The 14,811-nt window shown below is 41.2% G+C and overlaps 1 protein-coding gene across 1 annotated transcript; it reads left to right on the top strand.

Moving 5' to 3' along the window:
* The first annotated feature begins 970 nt into the window (after positions 1-970).
* Positions 971-12,352, top strand: WNT16 (Wnt family member 16). Its single transcript, XM_003407238.4, has 4 exons — positions 971-1,065; positions 1,214-1,458; positions 3,695-3,981; positions 11,764-12,352. Exons 1-4 carry the CDS (start codon positions 971-973, stop codon positions 12,226-12,228), a joined length of 1,092 nt encoding a protein of 363 aa, XP_003407286.2. The 3' UTR covers positions 12,229-12,352.
* Positions 12,353-14,811: the final 2,459 nt, after the last annotated feature.

Here is a 14,811-nt window from a genome sequence, read left to right as displayed (position 1 = left end):
CAGTGCTCTCAAGGACTTCAGGAAATAAGACATCAAAGGAAAAAGAAATCACAGAATACAACTTAAACATGGTAGAATTAAATCCTTAGCTAGAACCTTCCTTTTCCCTAAAAATTAATGCATATGTAAATGAAGACTATTGTTATAAGCCTTGCAGCATTTCACCGTCCTCTGAAGTCTGTGGCAAGTTAAGACCTCACGCAGGGCGCTGAAAGGTCAACTGGTTTGCTACCAATTCTGACTCAAAAAAGATCATTCTCCTGTGAGGTGAGGGGGAGGAAAGAAAGCGCGGCTAGGGGGCAGTGAGATTTTCCAAACACTCCACCCAGAGGGAAGTCCAAATGGGACTGCTGTGGGTGGAACTCAAGGACATCTCCCATCAAACCCAAGCCTTCCGCCAGGGTTGCTAAAACAGAAGCGCCCTCATCAGTCTTCTTCTGGTTGAATTAAGCCCCTTCCAGCGAAGACCCGCATCCAGGAGCTGGGACAAACGCAGAGGTCAAGACACAACAGGGCCTGGACCAGCTGTCCGGGAGTGAGCCCCCCACGGAGCCTGCTCTTAGCCAATGGGAGCCCGAGGGCCCGGGATGATGACCTGCGGGGCCAATCAGGCGCCAGGGTGGCTAGGGGGAGGAGATGGGAGGAGAGCCCAGGGCCATGGAGACGCAGCTCCAGTCGCAGAAGTTTTCTCACCTTGGAATGCGAGGGCCGCTCCCGCATCTCCTGCACCTCTCCAACTCCGCGCAGGAGGAGGGCCCCTCACTGCTTTCTCCACCCCCTCACTCGGCGCCCGGCAAGCGAGAGGAGACTGCAGAGAGCCCCTAGCACGGCGGGACTTCTTTTTATGTTGCATGCAGGGAGGAAGAGGGCGAGGACAACTTGGTGCCGGGGACTGACCTCTGGCCTGGCGGTTCTGGGCGGAGAGAACGGACAAGAAGTGGCTGGAGCTGGGGGACTCCATGCGGGGGCCATGGACAGAGCAGCGCTCCTGGGCCTGCCCCGCCTGTGCGCACTGTGGGCAGCCCTGCTCGCGCTGTTCCCCTGCGGAGCCCAAGGAAACTGGATGTGAGTACGGGGGCAGCCGGGGCGACGGGGTAGGTGGCAAAGGGGTGTCCAGCCCCAGGAGACTTTCACCTGAGCGGGAGAAGAGGGGCGGGGACCCTTGGGAGGGGAGCAGGGAGAGGCTGACCCTGGGGACGGCCATGTCCTACAGGTGGCTGGGCATCGCCTCCTTCGGGGTTCCGGAGAAGCTGGGCTGCGCCAACTTGCCGCTGAGCAGCCGCCAGAAGGAGCTGTGCAAGAGGAAGCCGTACCTGTTGCCCAGCATCCGCGAGGGCGCGCGCCTGGGCGTCCAGGAGTGCAGGAACCAGTTCAGGCACGAGCGATGGAACTGCATGGTCGCCGCCGCCTCCGCCCCGTCCGCCGCCAGCTCAGTCTTCGGCTACGAGCTGAGCAGCGGTGAGTCCTGGGACCCGTAGTGCTGTCGCGGGACGGTGGCAGGTGGGGCAGGGTGGGGGGAGGCAGCGACAATCCCGCCAATTTCCTCTGAATAAAGGAAATAGTGTTGGAGTGATTCCCTTGCTCTGTAAATCCCGAAAGAGGCCGTTGAGTGAACGGGAAAGGAGCCCTGGTGTGCAAACGGTTAACTGTTCACCTGCTAACCAAAGGTTCGCGGTTCAAGCCCATCCAGCGGTGCTGCGAGAGAAAGACCTGGCGATGTGCTCCCGCAAAGATTATAGCCTAGAAAACCCTGTGGGGCAGTTCTACTCTGTCACACAGAGTCTCTCTAAGTCTAAACGGACCCCACGGCCCACAACAACTAGCGGATGGGAATTGCGGGGAGCGAGGGAGGTCAGAGACCAGAGCTGGAGTGCAGGTGCGGAGCGGGAAGGGCTGGCATCCAGGTGCTGAGCCGGGAGCTTGGGGGCTGTAACTCTTTCTCCTTCCCGCGGCGCCCTGCCAGAGTTGGGGAAAGCTCTGACTTTCCTACCCCGTCGACCCCCTGGACCCTGTAGCGCCCCGCTATGTAGGTGACCAGCTGGAGAAACATGAGGTCGGTGGCAGGGAATGCCGCCGCGGCATCTGCTTTGATTTAACCGGCTCACTGCGCACCGAGCCTTGCATAAGTAAGTGGCTCATTGCAGCGAAGCCCCACGTTTGTAAGCTCCTCGAAGAGCCGGGTTGACGAAATAATGGTGACTTTAAGACAGACTGTCCTGGACAACCCAAGGGCGGCAAACCTGAGCAAGACGACCTTGGCTCTCTCCTCTCTTCTCTTTTCCCTCTCTCCCTTCCCTCCTCGGTGTACATCCCCAGCTCGGGAAGCTGCAAGAAAACAAAGTTTCGCTTCCACGTGCGTGGTGACTTGGTAAGGATACAGATACAGGGAGGCAGGATTGTTGCATAAATATGAGCAGATGCAAACAGTTTCAGGACTCGGGCGCTGAAAGGTTCGTTGTCGTTTTTCGTGTTCATTTCCGTTCGCCCTCCACCTTTGACCCTTCCTCGCCGGGTCGCAACACACACCACGCCAAAGCAGCGCATTTCCCCCGCTGCGTTTTGGCCGGCACACCCTTCCGAAGGAGCCCTGACCTCCTGCAGGAAAAGAAAAGAAAAAAAAAGATATGTTCTTCACAGTTGCTGAAATGCAGAGGCATCATCCGCTGTTGAAAAGGTTTATTGGGCCACGGGCGTGAAACTGTTTCTCCTCCAATCTAAACATCTCGCAAGAGGAAAAAAAAATAGTCGCCTGCTGAGTCCCTTCTAGTCTGTTTTGTTAATGTTTTAATGGAGCTTTACTTTTCTAAGATTTGAGCTCAAACTCTACTGTAGGTGTGCTAAATACAGATTTTTCAATATCCAATACTTTTCATAATTTTTTTTTGCTAGTAGCATTTTAATTATTTTACCTTTGATTGCCTTTAAGACTATATTAAATGTTTAACTGGTTTATGTAAACATCGGTGATTATTATTCACAATACCCTAACCAAAACCCGTTGCCTTTGAGTCGATTCCCTACGGAACAGAGTAGGCTTTCCAAGGAGCACCTGGTGGATTCGAACTGCGGACCTTTTGGTTAGCAGCCATAGCACTTAACCACTACCCCACCAGTGTTTTTATCAATAAATTGCCTGAAGGAGGGCTAATCTTCAATGTGAAAGTAAACTGACGTTTATTTACTAATTGTTTTTGGACTTTGCTTCATCTTGGTTTGCATTCTAATTTACATTGTTTTTGACAGCAAAAATCACACCAAATTTTTCAGTGAGTGTTTTGTAATAACATTTAAAATTTCAAAAGAAAGGTAATCTGGTTTCCTTTGGGTGTTATATTACCATTTACAGTATCCATGCAAAAGATTTTACACTCAACAGGTATTTATTGAGCTGTTACTCTGTATTAAGCACTGAGCTAGGTGCTGGCACACATTAATAAGTCATTATTGCAGGAATAATGACATTAAACAATGCCATAATATATGACAGTCCCTCAAGTGGAATACTGAAAATTAACACTGCTGTTTTTTTTTAAAGACCAGAATAGGAAATCTGCCTTTCTAATGAGTACTCATTAAAGCATCCATTGTCAGCACTTGGAAATATTACTTCTCTGATAGGATGAGTGGGAGGCTTTGTTCAGAGCATTGACAGCTATAGTGGCTCTCTAATTTAGGGATGTATGTTTTATTCTAGGCACCAAGGAAACAGCGTTCATTCATGCCGTGATGGCTGCTGGCCTGGTGCATTCTGTGACAAGGTCGTGCAGTGCAGGCAACATGACAGAATGTTCCTGTGATACCACCTTGCAGAACGGCGGCTCGGCCAGCGAAGGCTGGCACTGGGGGGGCTGCTCCGATGATGTCCAGTATGGCATGTGGTTCAGCAGAAGGTTCCTCGATTCCCCCATCAGAAACACCACGGAAAAGGAAAGCCAAGCTCTGTTAGCAATGAACCTGCATAACAATGAAGCGGGAAGGCAGGTATGTATTAGAAAATGGAATAAAAATCCAGGGGCTTTAGGTAAATTTTTAACACCACATTTACACGTCTGGGTGAAACTAAGTGGTTTAAAAACCAAACACCTGCAGTCTGAGAATCATATGGATTCCTTCATTAGTGTGTATTCACCACACTGGGTTAGCATAGGTCTCCATGTGATGTGAGCTGGATCCTGTGATAGAAGGTGTTTATATACCTTGTATACCTGAGATATTAGTTATAAAATAATAGATGTAGAAGTGCCTGTTGGGTTATATGGTTACTTCCCCTTAGCTGATTAGTGGCAGAGCCCGAATAGGATTGACAGTGTCTGCCTTTCTACTGGGGCTAAATCAGAATTCATTTCCCCCAATTTGAATATTGATTAATTTTTTACATCTATTTTTTAGTGAGCAGTGACTCCAAAACATGTTATCAGTGTTGTCCATACTTTCTCTAGCAAACATTTCTTGAGTGCACTAAGGGAATACACAGCCCTTAACTAATATTTTTTGTAAAGCAAATTTTTTCAGTAGAAATAGTTATCTTATTATAAAGTACTGAAGCTTTATTGTAAAAATTCATAAAATACAGATGAATGTAAGGAAGACAATAGATATAATTGTATATAGATATTTTAAAATAGAGATGTACTGAAGATTGAAGGGAGTCAAATTTGAAGAACTACCACCTAATTTTTTTTTTTACCACCTAATTAACCTTTTTTAGGTGTTGTGATTTTCTTTTTTTACATTAAGTTTTCCTAAAATAGAGTACATTTGTGGCTTTATTTAACTTTTATATCTTTACATTAATGAATATTGACACAATACAGTTTGGGTTCTCCAACACAGTTGAATTGAATTACATAGTAACTTTTAAGCAGGGCTTTGAACCGGTTCTTTCGGGTTCAAACCCCTGCTGAGAATTTGCATCTCCACCCCCAGATATACTGAATCAGAACCTACATTTTAGCAAGATCCCCAGGTGATTCTTATGTAAAATAGACTTTGAGACTCACTGCTGTACTGGTGGTTTTCAGAAGTGGTCCCTAACCAGCAGCATTAGCATAGCCTTTGAAACTGGTTGGCAGCCCTGCTTTTAAAACAGTTAAACTGGTGTTGTAATAACCTTTCTAGGATAGGAATATCAGCACATATCCTATAATATTGTAAATATCCAATAAACTGTAAAGGTCCCAAAGTAGTCACTGCAGGGTGCCCAATTCTCCTGAAATAAAATAAGTTGCACTATCTCTCAGGAATATTTAAAGTATATGTTGCGTTTGTTTTACATTTTTGGAAAGTAAATAAATGGAACCCATTCAGTGTAGTTTCAAGTTCCAGCCAGTTTTCTTTACTTAAACTGCTCTGCTTTTAAAAACAAAAACAGAAATCTCAATAAATCTATCACCTTAACGCTTGTATCAGCTAAAAAATAGTGAAGCAGAAAGTTAGTAAGTAGCTGTGTAAGATTTTCATATTTTTGTTTAGAAATTTTAATTTATTTTATCTTGCTAGAAAGCAATGGCTCTTTTCCTTAAAGTTTTATTTAAAAAAAAAAAATCTTGAATGAGTCATGGCTTCAATTTAAATATCCAATGAAGGACTTTTTATTATTTCTAATGTTATTTCTAAAGAGGTGAAATATAGTGAACATATGTTCTTTAAAACTCTAGGTTTAAACTAGAGAAAATCATCAAAATATATCAAAATAACATTTTAAAAACAAGAAAATAATTGGATGAATATTTATTATTAATATATACCTTAAGCCTTCTTTTGCCATGCTTTAAAAATTTAGTAGAGATTTCAAATGAAGTTAACCAGAAAATAAAACTAAGAAACTTATGCTGTGACAAGTTCTCTGTAAATAAAGTCACCTCTGAAATTATGAAAATCCCTAAGGCGTTCTAAAATGTATTTTTATTACTAATATTAGGCAACTATTTAGCTTTATTCTGTTTTGTGTGTTCTTTTCAAATTAGGTAGCAGTGTTTTCCTCTGTAACTGTTAACTTTGGTCGTAAAATATCATTTATATTCTAACTGTATTAAAAGCATACAGCATCAATTTTAATCCACCCCTTGTTGGCAAAAAAACAATTTTCTCCCATTACCTAGGTTTTTGCCATTATTCTAATTATACAGAAAATAATTGAGTGTAGGAATATATACACAATGTTAAGTAAATTTCAGTTTTCTGTACTGAAAGCTTCCCCCTCCCCCCCCGCCACGTTATTCTAGATGGAACCTTAAAGTGTTACCAAATATTTACCTGGATATATTTAGAGCCCTACAGTGGTATTTTTGTTAGTCTTTTCTTATGAAGTATTACAATTCAAAACATTTCAGTATTTTTCTTTCCATTGGTGTGGGGGAAAAAAAAATTAGGTTTCCAGGTTATTATCCAAAATGGAAGAGCAATCAACTCAACTTTCAATACTGGCAATTAGGATTTTAATCTAATAGGCATATTCTGAATAAAGTTCAAGGTCTGCATTCAATTGAGTTGTTGATTTTCCTAGTCTCAAAATCCCCAAACTCAAAATGTAGGAAAGGGTTCAGAGAAATGTGGGTACTGGCGCTTAGTAGTGCTATGAGCAGGATAGATGATTTTCTAACCGCTGACCTTAAATACCCTGAATCCCACTTGGTTTCTGACACCATTCCTAAAGTTATGGCTCCAAGAATAATGTTGCTGAATGGTGATTGGCTAACAGAATGATGTGATGTCTTCCAGGGGCAGAACTACTGAGAATAATGTGACTTGGAATATTTATGGATATTTCTTTTGGTGTGCTTAAAATATTTCCATTCTTCCCATGTCCACCTCAGAAACTTTCAAGTTTCCCTACCCCATAATTTGTTTTATGATGAGTAACTCAAAAGAGTGGGAAGGGCCTGACCCCAAATTTTCATTGACCTGTTTCAAGAATATTTATAAGCAGTTGAACAACACACACATGTTTTGCTTCTCAGCAGGTTAAAATATATTTTTGGACAGAAAGCAACAAAATGGGTCAGAGGAATAGAAATTTGACATCCAACCATCCAACCGCATGTTGCAGTTTTCATTAAAAACTTAAACAGATCATCTGATAGTTGACAAAATGAAACATTAGTCACAAAATGTTCCACCACTGCTTTCTGGCCATTTCTGTCAAGTTTGGATAAAGCAATGTCCTAGAAAAAAAATCACCACCCCCTGCAATACATCTGAGTCAAAATTGTCATAGCCGTCAGTATTTAGACCAATTCCCAAGCAGTTTTCATTTTTACATAAAACATATTTTGCGTATCAAGGACTTCAATTTTAATGATACATCCTTCCTATTTCACTTCCTTCAAAATTGATCAAACCAGAACATACACAAGGAGCCTGGTAGATTAAATGCCACCCTCCTAATTGCTCCCCCATAGTTTAAAAATATTCCACCAAAATGTGAACATCTGTTTGCAATAGTTAACAAAACATTCCTCTGTTAATATCGTTATAAACCTTAACAACTCAACTAGAGTAGAGAAAGGAATTTGCTCATAACCACACACAAGTCATTCCGCTGCTATTCTCTTACTTATCCTGTTACCGGAAAATGGCTGTACCATCTCTGCAGTTCAGGGTGGCTGTTTCACATTAATTAAGAGTCCTAGCTGGAAAGTTCCAGAATGTACTTTTTTTCTGGAGTGTTCATGCAATTTCCTAAAATGTTCTTGTATTTTCCTCTTTTGTTTTTCTCTGTTATACTAAAATTATCCTCCTGCACCTAAAGACTGTATATCATGTATCGCCGACTTTCCTTAGGTAAAACAAGTGTCTTAACCACACTGTTGATTTTTCTGTAAAATTGGAATAATAGCAAGTATAGGTTCATTAAGCACCTACTATGTGCAATGCAAAAGGAGCCCTAGTGCTACAATGGATAAGTGCTCTGCTACTAATCGAAAGGTTAACAGTTTGAACCCACCAGCCACTCCAGAGAAGAAAAGACCTGGTCGTCTGTTCCCGTAAACATCAGAGCCTAGGAAACCCTTTGGGGCAGTTCTACTCTATCCTATAGGGTCACTATGAGTGCGAATCAACTCAATGGCACACGACAACAGCATGTGCAAGGCAGTTCTTTGTATTATAAAACTAAATCGAGTAAAACAGTTTATGAATGTGCTTTGCAAAGCCCTAAGTTCTGTAGAGTTAAACTGTGTGTGTGTGTGCGCGCGCGCACCCTGGAACTCTACATTTCATCAGATTCTCTCGGTGGTGATTACCTTATGGTGATTACATTGCTTTCTTTTAATCCCTATCTGTACAAGTTCCTTCCTTGGCATATTATGGGGGCATCGTCATTCAAACTGCATGTCAATTTTATTGGGATTCTTCTCCTTGAAGTTCATTTATCTATCTTTGAATATACCTAAGATAAAAATACCATTTCTTTTCTTAGACTTATTGTTAAGGATGCTAACAATTCAAAGATAATGGAATAAAACTTAAAAAAAAGTCATCTCTGAAAATTTATAGTTAACTATAAATACTTAAAAAAAGCTAGATTGCTATCTAGGAAAATCCCTCCCATGTGTTATAATAAAATTCAGAAGATGATATAACTGAATTAAAAAAATCAGTTTCTGTTTATCCGTCAAACTTGGGAAACAGTGTGTCACTCTGTGGACCCACACTGTGATGGACAAGGCTAAGGCTGGGGAATTGGAGGAGAACCAGGCTGGCTCAAGGTCTCCCAATACCATTGACCTCCCAACCATAACTCTTTGGTTTAAGAACCCATTAACCCATTGTCGTCGAATCAATTCTGACTCACAGGTAAAACTGCCCCATTGTGTTCCCGAGGAGCGACTGGTAGATTCGAACTGCCGACCTTTTGGTTAGCAGCTGAGCTCTTAACCACTGTGCCACTAGGGCTTCAGCTGGCTTAAGAAGGTGATTTTTATTAGTTCCTTCAGATTCAGGTTAGCAATAAAGGATGACTTAAAACTGTTGAAGTGAGCTGGATTAATCATTTAATAAGTATTTGGTGAGCACCCAGTCTGCCCTCTACCCTTTGCAAATTGGCAACACCTTACAGGGTGTCTGACTTGGTCAATAAGAGAAAATGCCGGCTCCTCAGCCATAGGGAGAGGCAGCTTTAAATTACGAACTGATTGTTAGGACCGTTGATTCCATTTAAACATATAAACATGCATTAATGCTTAGATGTTTGGCTTTCTTAGGACAATTTGTTTTATCACTTAGCAGTGATTGAACTCTTTTTTTGTCATATACTTCAAGCACTTATAATCTGAACAACGTTAGGCAAATTGCACTAACTCGAACATTTATTTGCCTGAAGAATTTTTAAAGAATTGAGGGCTTTACGAATATCAGATGTCATAAACTGAACTGGAGAAACCTGTATGCCATGCTTTGTAAACGGTTTTGATACTATTGAAGGGTGCCTTTTACCTGGGTTAAGAAGAAAGAGACAAATCTATTAGCTTCTCAGTTTTGTGAATTCAAAAAGAGCACACGTGCCATCTTCTATAAAAGACAGGATTTAAATATTCTGTTTATTATTTTAAACACTAATAGGAAGTATCAAGCATTGCACACAAATCAATACCATATGCTCTCCTTTGAGATTATAAGTCTATTATAAATTGTTTAAAATACTCTGTCTCGTTTGATAGTTCAGAAAACTTTGTTAATTTGTTAGAATATGTAACATTCCTCAAACATGTCAATGTTAGATTTGGTACAAAAAATCTCTGTCCTTTTATAGTTTTGATAAGAGCTGTAAGTGGAATTTAAGCTGTGAGCTTTTCCCTTTCTTTGGTGAGATTACACACATGATTTCCAAGTTATCGAATGGATGGATCCATCTGTCGTTTTACCCAGCATGTTGACAGAACGTCAGCTCTACAGCTAGTCCTGACGATTTATTAATCCGCTCTGCCATCCTCTGGGAATTGAAGGAAACTATGCTGGCTAGCCTGGTATGTAAGAGAGGAGAGCCCTGAAACTTTTGAAATCTCTGTATTGTTTTCTCTCCGTTAGCCCCATTTGAAATGTTATCTCAACTCTTACTGTACTTTCTTTTCCAGAGCAAGGGGGCATTTATTTAAATCTTGATGGATGCCAGGCAGTGGGCTATTACAAATATATGTAATCTAATTTAATTAATTCTTCTCTCTGTGTAAACTAAACTCAGCACTTAGAATGGAAAAATTACATATATATCATCCTCTTTCTATGTTAGGATGGCACTACTGATTCAGCGAGGATAGGACATATGTTTTGAGTTTATTTTCGGGAAGTGGAGAAGAATTTGCTGGGAGCAAACACACTTCCCAGCCCTTTCTCCTTATGACCAATTTCAGATGGTTAGTCAGGGTTTCTCATGTGGTTTATGACCTGAGGACAGGGAGTTCCACCCACCCCCATGAATGTAATGACTTTTATTTACAGGGCTCAAACTGGGAACTTGCGACACAATCAGTAGGTCTCATCCCAAACTGTTCGTGTGACTCATGTGAGCAGTTTTTTGTTTTGCTTTGTTTTTTTTTAAATACCATTGCCTGGACCCGACCGATTAAATCAGAATCTCAGGTGTTCAAGCCTTGGTTCATTTGCAAAGTTCCATAGGTGTTTCTATGTACTGCGAGAGCGGAGGGCTGCTGTATCAGTGGAGCCCTGGGGTGCAGTGGTTAAGAGCTGGCTGCTAACCAAAAGGTCAGCAGTTCGAATCTACTGCCACGCCTTGGAAACCCTATGGGGCGGGGGGCAGTTTTACTCTGTCCTATAGGATCGCTCTGAGTAGGAATCAACTGGACAGCAACAGGTTTGGTTTGTTTTTTGGGCTCTATCTTTTTATCAGTGCTTCTCAGACTTTAACTATACAAACCGATCTCCTGGTGATCCTGTTAAAATCCAGCATCTGATTCTGGAATTCTGGAGAGGGGTCTGACAGTCTGCATTTCTAACAAGTGACACTTGTTCTACCGGTCCATGGATCACACTCTGAGTAGGAAGGTGCTAATGGTAAGCAACATAGGAGCATGAGCACCCTCCTACACCCAAAATTAGACAGGGAATTAGGAATAAAAACTGTCTTTTGTTATTTCGGAGAGTCTCTGATAAAAATATCAGCCTAGTCTACACTTACCAGAGCCCTGGTGGTACAGTGGTTAAGAGCTCAGCTGCTAACCAAAGGGTCAGCAGTTTGAATCCACCATCCACTCCTTGGAAACCCTGTGGGGCAGTTCTACTCTGTCCAGTAGGGTCCTATGAGTCAGAATGGACTTGAGGGCAGTGGCTTTTTTTCAGGTCTACACTCAGTGGCACTTGGAAAGGTTTGCTCCAAGGGTCCAAAGAAGCACAAAACATTTGAACCCAAGCAACCTTAAAGATGCTTTAAAGAAAAAAAAAAAAAAAAAAAACCTGTAAGTTTAAAAAGAAACCCTGATGGTACAGTGGTTAAGCCCCACGCTGCTAACCACAGGGTCTGTGGTTGGAACCCACCAGGCTCCACAGGAGAAAGAGGTGGCAGTCTGCCTCCATAAAGATTTACGGCCTTGGAAACCCGAAGGGCCAGTTCCACTCTGTCCTGCAGGGTCACTATGAGTTGGAATCAACTTGATGGCAATGGGTTTTTTACAAGTATAAGTTCAAAATTCGCATTTTTTTGCAGGAGAAAACAAACTCAGAAAGCTAAGTGATTGGGTTGGCTGTATTTCTGCTGTAGAATGAAACACTTGGTGAATGATGTTTGAACACAATTACTGTTGGTTTCAGGCTGTTGCCAAGTTGATGTCCGTAGACTGCCGCTGCCACGGGGTTTCAGGCTCCTGCGCTGTGAGGACATGCTGGAAAACCATGTCTTCTTTCGAAAAGATCGGTCATTTGTTGAAGGACAAATATGAAAACAGTATCCAAATCTCAGACAAAATAAAGAAGAAAATGCGCAGGAGAGATAAAGACCAGAGAAAAATACCGATCCGCAAGGATGATCTGGTCTATGTTAATAAGTCTCCCAACTACTGTGTAGAGAATAAGAAACTGGGGATCCCAGGGACACAAGGCAGAGAATGCAACCGCACGTCAGAGGGCGCCGATGGGTGCAACCTCCTGTGCTGTGGCCGAGGCTACAACACTCACGTGGTCCGGCACGTGGAAAGGTGTGAGTGTAAGTTTATCTGGTGCTGCTATGTCCGATGCAGGAGGTGTGAAAGCATGACTGACGTCCACACCTGCAAGTAACCACACCATCCAGCCTTGGACAAGACTACCCAGTGACACACAGCTAGAGTGCAACCCACAGGGTATCCCAACTGTGCAGGGCTGGTGACGTTGACTCCTGTGCCAAGATCCCCAGATCCTTGGACTTCTCAGAGTTTCCTTTACCTGATCGACATCCAATCACATAGGAAGCATGTGGCTTTTCTTGGTATTCCAAAGTTTAAAAGGTTTGGCTTCATCTTTTGGTGATTTGAGAACTATATATTGACATACAAGGGAGACGGCCGGTCTCCAAGGCAAGAAAGACCAAGTAGAGCGTCCTCATGCTGGAAGACCTGGCTTATACTCAGAAGAAGATCCTCAACTATGGACTCAGTAATACTCTGTGAATATTAGACATTTTTAAAAGACACCTCTTATAGCAGCAAGGGGTGTAAACATGAATCTCATTTACTCTCTTGGTATTTTAGATGAAGAAATCATCCTAAGTGTTGGTGCAAAGAAACGGAGGAGAAATCTTTGAAAAGTTAACAGAAGCCGTGCTTATTTGCCCTCCCCTGAACTTCAAAAGAAGAGTGGTTTAAAGGAATTTTCATAAATGACACAATAGCTCTGGAAAGTGTTTGTGAGAGATGTTTAGTGACAAAAGGAAAGAAACAAAATGTGGAAAAAAAATGCATAATGTGGATTTTAAGTGCCTTTTCATCAGGAGAACTTACCTAGAAAAATGCCAGCAAAGTATATAGCAATCTTTGATTTGGGGATTTATAGTTCAATCACAGACCAATTTGCACTGTTAAAAACCCAGCTCTGAGATACTGGGGTCAGAGGGATCCTAAAAACATGTAGAAAAATGACATTTAGAGATAAAAAATTTAAAGGCCTCTAAAATATTGTAAGGAAAAAAGTACCTTTAAATGTGCAAAGATAGCATTTTGTATTTTGCTAAAGAAAAGTTTTATATTTTGTTAATACAGTATTTAAGTTATGGAATATATTAAAACTTAAGACATGTATTGCCAAAAGCTAAAGCAATAAGATTATCTCTAAAATAAGATTAGCTTGGGTTTTTTTTTTTTCATACTATTAACTGACTTTTTTTACATTGAAAAAGAAGTTGAGTAGTTATACAGATGTGTATTTCTTGCTAAAATGACAGCTTTTTATATGTCACAGATTAAAATGTATTGCAAAATTTTGAGAATTGTGTTATTTCAGCAGTCAGATTAATTGGATTCTCTTTTCACATTAAAAGTTATGCTTAATTTGCAAGGTTATTTCTAACAGATTATACAGTAAAGATCTTACATGGAAAAAAAGAAGCTAAATCAGAATAACGATTAATTTGTGGATTTAATATCCTGGGTATTTATTATGTTGTATGTAATGCTGTGTTTCCATTTGAACATTTGAATGGTTTTGTTTTAGGTTTAATGGTTTTGTATATTCATCACATTTTACAAGGTTCCTGGTGAAAATTACAGGGCTGTATTTAAGGCTATATTTTAATATAAATGCTTATGTTTTTTTGAATGGTTAAATATTTAACTATTACATAGAAAAAACCAGATTAGAAAAAGAAAGAATAGTCTTTTTTCTTATGAATAAGCTTAAAAAAAGTTCCCCTGCCTCCAGGTCCCACTGTTTTTCTTTCAATTTTATTTACCAAGGCAGAGCAATAATTTGTTTAAAAAAAAAAAAGCAAACTCAAGAAAAATGTCTCAGGTCTAATATTAAAATCAAAGCTAAACATTTAACTGTGACCCTTACAATTTAACAAAATTATTATTTACTAAATCAGAGACTCTGAAACGGCAAATGAACAAATACAGTGCCTACTTAAAAGAGTGGTTTTCCATTCTTCTACATCCACTGAATAGAATAACCAGAAAAAGGGACACTTAGTCTCATGCTTTTTTTGCAAAGTAAATCTAATTTATCTGCACTGAAAATTAAAAAACCAAGCCTACTGCCATAAGTCAATTCCAACTCAAAGTGACCCTGATAGGGTTTTCAAGGCTGTAAATCTTTACAGAAGCGGACTACCACGTCTTTCTCCCGTAGAGCAGTTGTTGGGTTTGAACAGCTAGTCTTTAGATTAGCAACCAAGTGCTTTAACCATTGTACCACCAGGTCTCCTTGTATTGAAAAAAAGGTCTCCCTTTTTTTTAAAGAGGAAGACTGCAGTTCTATTAACTACCAATCTCTTCTATTGAGAAAACTTTTCATAATTGCCTTACTGACCAACTCTGTCTCTAATTCACAAATATCTGATTATTATTCAGCCATTTGTTAAAAACGGTGATACCAATTCAGGCTCTCCTCTTTGGGATGGATGCCTGAGCAGGAGCTCCTAACCTCAAAGCTGTCTCTTTGTGTTCTTCTTTTCCTTCCCATGCCTGGCATCACCGTGGAAGCCATCTTTGAATTTCTCAGCTGTCTGTCTTCCGGTGAACTGCCCAGCCTTGGCCCATTTCCTTTCCCACCCCTCATCGTGGTAGGGGTGGCACCTTGGTGCTCTTAGGAATACAAGTTCTGGGGTCCAAAGGCCCCTATCCAGTCTAAGCTATTTTGCCTACATCAGCTAGGGCTCTAACTAGTTAC

This window comes from Loxodonta africana, chromosome 8 (assembly GCF_030014295.1).
Source record: "Loxodonta africana isolate mLoxAfr1 chromosome 8, mLoxAfr1.hap2, whole genome shotgun sequence".
In the NCBI taxonomy this organism is placed as follows: Eukaryota; Metazoa; Chordata; class Mammalia; order Proboscidea; family Elephantidae; genus Loxodonta; species Loxodonta africana.
Note: the sequence above shows the minus strand (reverse complement) of the source record. Positions and strands in the feature narration are given on the sequence as shown.

Excerpts from the sequence above, each read along its gene's own strand:
- WNT16 (XM_003407238.4), top strand. The coding sequence starts at position 971 with ATGGACAGAGCAGCGCTCCTGGGCCTGCCCCGCCTGTGCGCACTGTGG. Across the intron at positions 1,459-3,694 it reads CGGCTACGAGCTGAGCAGCG|GCACCAAGGAAACAGCGTTC; the intron begins GTGAGTCCTGGG and ends GTTTTATTCTAG. Across the intron at positions 3,982-11,763 it reads ACAATGAAGCGGGAAGGCAG|GCTGTTGCCAAGTTGATGTC; the intron begins GTATGTATTAGA and ends TGTTGGTTTCAG.